This window comes from Aptenodytes forsteri, unplaced genomic scaffold (genome assembly GCF_000699145.1).
Source record: "Aptenodytes forsteri isolate BGI_AS27 unplaced genomic scaffold, ASM69914v1 Scaffold209, whole genome shotgun sequence".
NCBI lineage: Eukaryota > Metazoa > Chordata > Aves > Sphenisciformes > Spheniscidae > Aptenodytes > Aptenodytes forsteri.
In genome coordinates, this window is record NW_008795034.1 from 1,031,212 (window position 1) to 1,034,870 (window position 3,659).

Sequence of the window (3,659 nt, forward strand, 5' to 3'; positions counted from 1 at the left end):
GTGGTGGCAGCCTGGCTGGTGCGGGAGCAGGTCTGGGGCAGGACAGGCATGAGGAGGACCTCCGTGGTCTCCATCAACTCATGGCCATCCCTTGGGGGATACAGACAAGGTGGGAGGGATGGGCTCTGTCCAGCATTGCTGGAGAGGACCCCCCCGGGAACACTGACCCCCCTCTTGCTGTCTCTGCTCAGGGGTTGGAGGTCCGGCCGCAGCAGCAAAAGCAGCAGCGAAGGCAGCCAAATTTGGTGAGTCGCTGGAGAAGCCCATCGCTCATGGCTCAGCCCACAGCAGGCAGCCCTACCCACCCGGTGGGCATCTGGGGTCTCCCCATGAGCCCTGGCGTGGCACAGACTGGTCCAGGGGGAGCTGGGGGGCTTCAGGGGTGGGTACCCCACACCGGGCATATCATCCCACGGGAGTATGGGGATCACACAGGGATCACCCCCACGCTGTCTCACGCCCTCTCTCCGCAGGTGCCGGTGTCGGAGGGGTGCCAGGTGGGGTGCCCGGTGTTGCCGGAGTGCCAGGAGTGACGCCCGGTGTCGGCGTCGTGCCCGGGTTGGTGCCGGGTGTGGGGATACCTGGTACCGGCATCCTCCCCGGAGCAGGTACGTGCTTCGTCACATCCCGGTCGGGGACCTGCTTGGGGACAGCAGTGGCCGGGGATGCTAAAAGCCACCGAGCCATGTGGAGGGTGGCGGGGGGGATGCAGGCAGGATGGGGGACGGTGGCACGTGGGAGGGGTGCAGGGATGACTGTCCTAACCGTGGTGTCCTCATCCACTTTGCAGGCATCCCCCAAATAGGGGTGCAGCCTGGTGCTAAACCTCCCAAATTCGGTAAGTATCTCTGCCACCCTGCCCCAGGTCCACCTCGGACCGTCACCAGGCACCCTCCTCATGTGGCCATCGGGGTGCTGGCCTCACTTTGTGTCCCCTTGCATGCCCCCTGGTGCCCCGGTGGAGGGTGGCCCAGGCATGGGAGGTGGCGTGCTGTCATCCGTGGGTGCAAAGTGCCACCTGTGCCCCCTCCCCTGGACTCCCTGGGGACATTTTTCTCCTGCTCTGCATTGCCTGCAGCAATGTGTCATGCAGGGGGTGAGCCCCCTCCGGGTCTTCCTGCTCTGGGTGCTGTGAGATGGGTGCCAGGGCCACTCAGGATGGGTGTCAGGGCCACCCCAGCGGGTCGAGCACTGGCTGGGGGTGCACCGAGCTGTGGGTGCCGGGCTGCAGGGGGACAGGGGTTAATGGTCTCTCTCTGGCAGGTGTTCCCGGGGCTGGAGTCCCAGGGGTCGGTGGCATCCCAGGTAGGTGCTGGCAGGAGCTGAGCCCGGGCAACGGGGATATGCGGGCAGGGGGATGCTCCCCAGAGGGATGCGGGCAGAGGGATGCTCCCCTAGGGCATGGGGGGAGCGGGGCTGCCTGAGGAAGAACAGGCACACGTGGGGCTGGGCAAGGAGCGGAACAGACGCTGCCCCGCTGCCCATCCCCACTGGCGCTCACCTGGGCTCCCCATCATAGGTGGCCTCGGAGTCGGTGGCCTCGGAGTCGGTGGCCTTGGAGTTGGTGGGCTCGGTGCTGGTGAGTGATGCTGGCCCCTGACATCGGGGCTCCCCAGGGCTGGGGTGCAGGGACCAGAGTGGCAGCGGCATGCTGGCAGAGTGCCGAAACGGAAAGAGGATGATGGGATGCAGGGGATGGATGCAGGGTCGCTTTTGTCCCCTCCCGGTCCCATGACCCCACACTGTCACCGTGCCCTGTGCCCCATCTTGTGTCTGCCGCCTGCCCTGCTCCTGGGGTGTGATCGGAAGGGAATGCCATCACGGAGAAGGTACCGAGGGCCATAGCACCAGCATTGCCCATGCCAGGGGGACAGGGGACGGTACTGTACCATGTCCCCAACATGCGGAGATGCAGGTCCCTGCCTGGGGAGCCTCTGGGCTCATAGCAGGGTCTGGCTGCAGCCCCGGGGACAGCGAGCCCTCGTGGGGGCTGCACTGATGCCCTTCTCTGACACAGGGATCTTGTATCCAGGAGCTGTTGGGAAACCTCCCAAGCCAGGTAAGGAGCAGGGGCTGCTCCGGCCAGGGGGGCTGGAGGGGTGAGCCCCATCCCTGTCCCCATCCCTGTCCCCATCCCTGTCCCCATCCCTGTCCCCATCCCTGTCCCCATCCCTGTCCCCATCCCTGTCCCCATCCCTGTCCCCATCCCTGTCCCCATCCCTGTCCCCATCCCTGTCCCCATCCCTGTCCCCATCCCTGTCCCCATCCCTGTCCCCATCCCTGTCCCCATCCCTGTCCCCATCCCTGTCCCCATCCCTGTCCCCATCCCTGTCCCCATCCCTGTCCCCATCCCTGTCCCCATCCCTGTCCCCATCCCTGTCCCCATCCCTGTCCCCATCCCTGTCCCCATCCCTGTCCCCATCCCTGTCCCCATCCCTGTCCCCATCCCTGTCCCCATCCCTGTCCCCATCCCTGTCCCCATCCCTGTCCCCATCCCTGTCCCCATCCCTGTCCCCATCCCTGTCCCCATCCCTGTCCCCATCCCTGTCCCCATCCCTCTCCCCATCCCTGTCCCCACCCCCACACTCCCTGCCCTCACCAGGGCTCTCCTATCCCGCAGGTTTTGGTGTTGGGGGTCTGCAGCCAGGTGAGTGCCGCAGTTTGGGGCTGGGGTGGGAGCGTGTACCCTACCACGTCACACTTGTCCCCGCTTGCTGTCCCCACCCTGCTGCTGTCCCCTGCTGGACACACCACTGCCCAGGAGAGCACCCCAAAGCCAGGCGTGTGCCCCGGCGGGGACAGGGGCTCTTGAAGCGGCTCATGCCCCTGCAGTGAGCCAGGGTGTCCCCAGCCAGGCAGGTTTGGGGTGGCACTGCTGTCACAGGCTGTCACTGGCTGTTGCTTTTTCCCCAGGGGTTGGAGTTCCTGGCTTTGGCGTGTCACCGATATTTCCAGGTACCATCCCCAGCTCGGCACCTTGGCACGCACCCGGGGCACATCTTGGTGCCTGGCTGGCTCGCGGGGACACGCACAGCCCACGGGGCACGGGGACACGGTCACGGCCTGGGGAGGGACCCAAGGGACTGGGCTGAGCCGGGGGGTGCTCAGATGGGGGTGCGGGGCAGAGCAATGTGGGTGCCCGTTGGGTGCTGAGGGCTTTGCTCTGCTTTCAGGTGGGGTCGCCGGCCAGCTGGGATTTGGTGGTGAGTGTCCAGCCCCCGAGTGGGGCATTTTTGGGGTGGGGTGGGGTGCATATCCCCCCTGCACCCAGCGGCCAAGTGGGGTGGGGGTCCCGCTCACCCCGCTCTGCCTCCCCCCTACAGGGAAGCCCCCCAAGGCCTTCGGAGGAGCCCTCGGTGCCCTGGGCTTTAGAGGTGAGTGCTGCTGCCAGGTGACACCCCGCCTCGCTGGGGCCGGCTCCTGCACCCCCTGCCCTTCTCCCAGCCACCCCTCCAGGGGTCCGGGGGGTGCAGGGGGGTCTCACCCTGTGCATCCCCCCCCAGGCGGCGTGGGCTGCGCACAAGGGAAGTACTGTGGGAGGAAGCGGAAGTAACCACCCGCCGTCACCGATGACCTCATGAACTTTGGTGCTACTGCATGGTCCAGAATGTAAATCCCAAGCAAAGCTGAGACATCCTCCCCTCCCCAAAACCCTGGAC

At 66.3% G+C, this 3,659-nt stretch overlaps 1 protein-coding gene across 1 annotated transcript in view; it reads left to right on the plus strand.

Moving 5' to 3' along the window:
• Positions 1–3,659, plus strand: part of LIMK1 (LIM domain kinase 1) — a 43,567-nt gene that overhangs the window by 9,628 nt on the left and 30,280 nt on the right. Inside the window, exons 14-19 of the mRNA XM_009276441.1 lie at positions 192–308; positions 474–608; positions 791–838; positions 1,264–1,305; positions 2,621–2,647; positions 3,324–3,374. Coding sequence (XP_009274716.1) covers positions 192–308; positions 474–608; positions 791–838; positions 1,264–1,305; positions 2,621–2,647; positions 3,324–3,374 — 420 coding nt within the window. The remainder of the gene's footprint in view (positions 1–191; positions 309–473; positions 609–790; positions 839–1,263; positions 1,306–2,620; positions 2,648–3,323; positions 3,375–3,659) is intronic.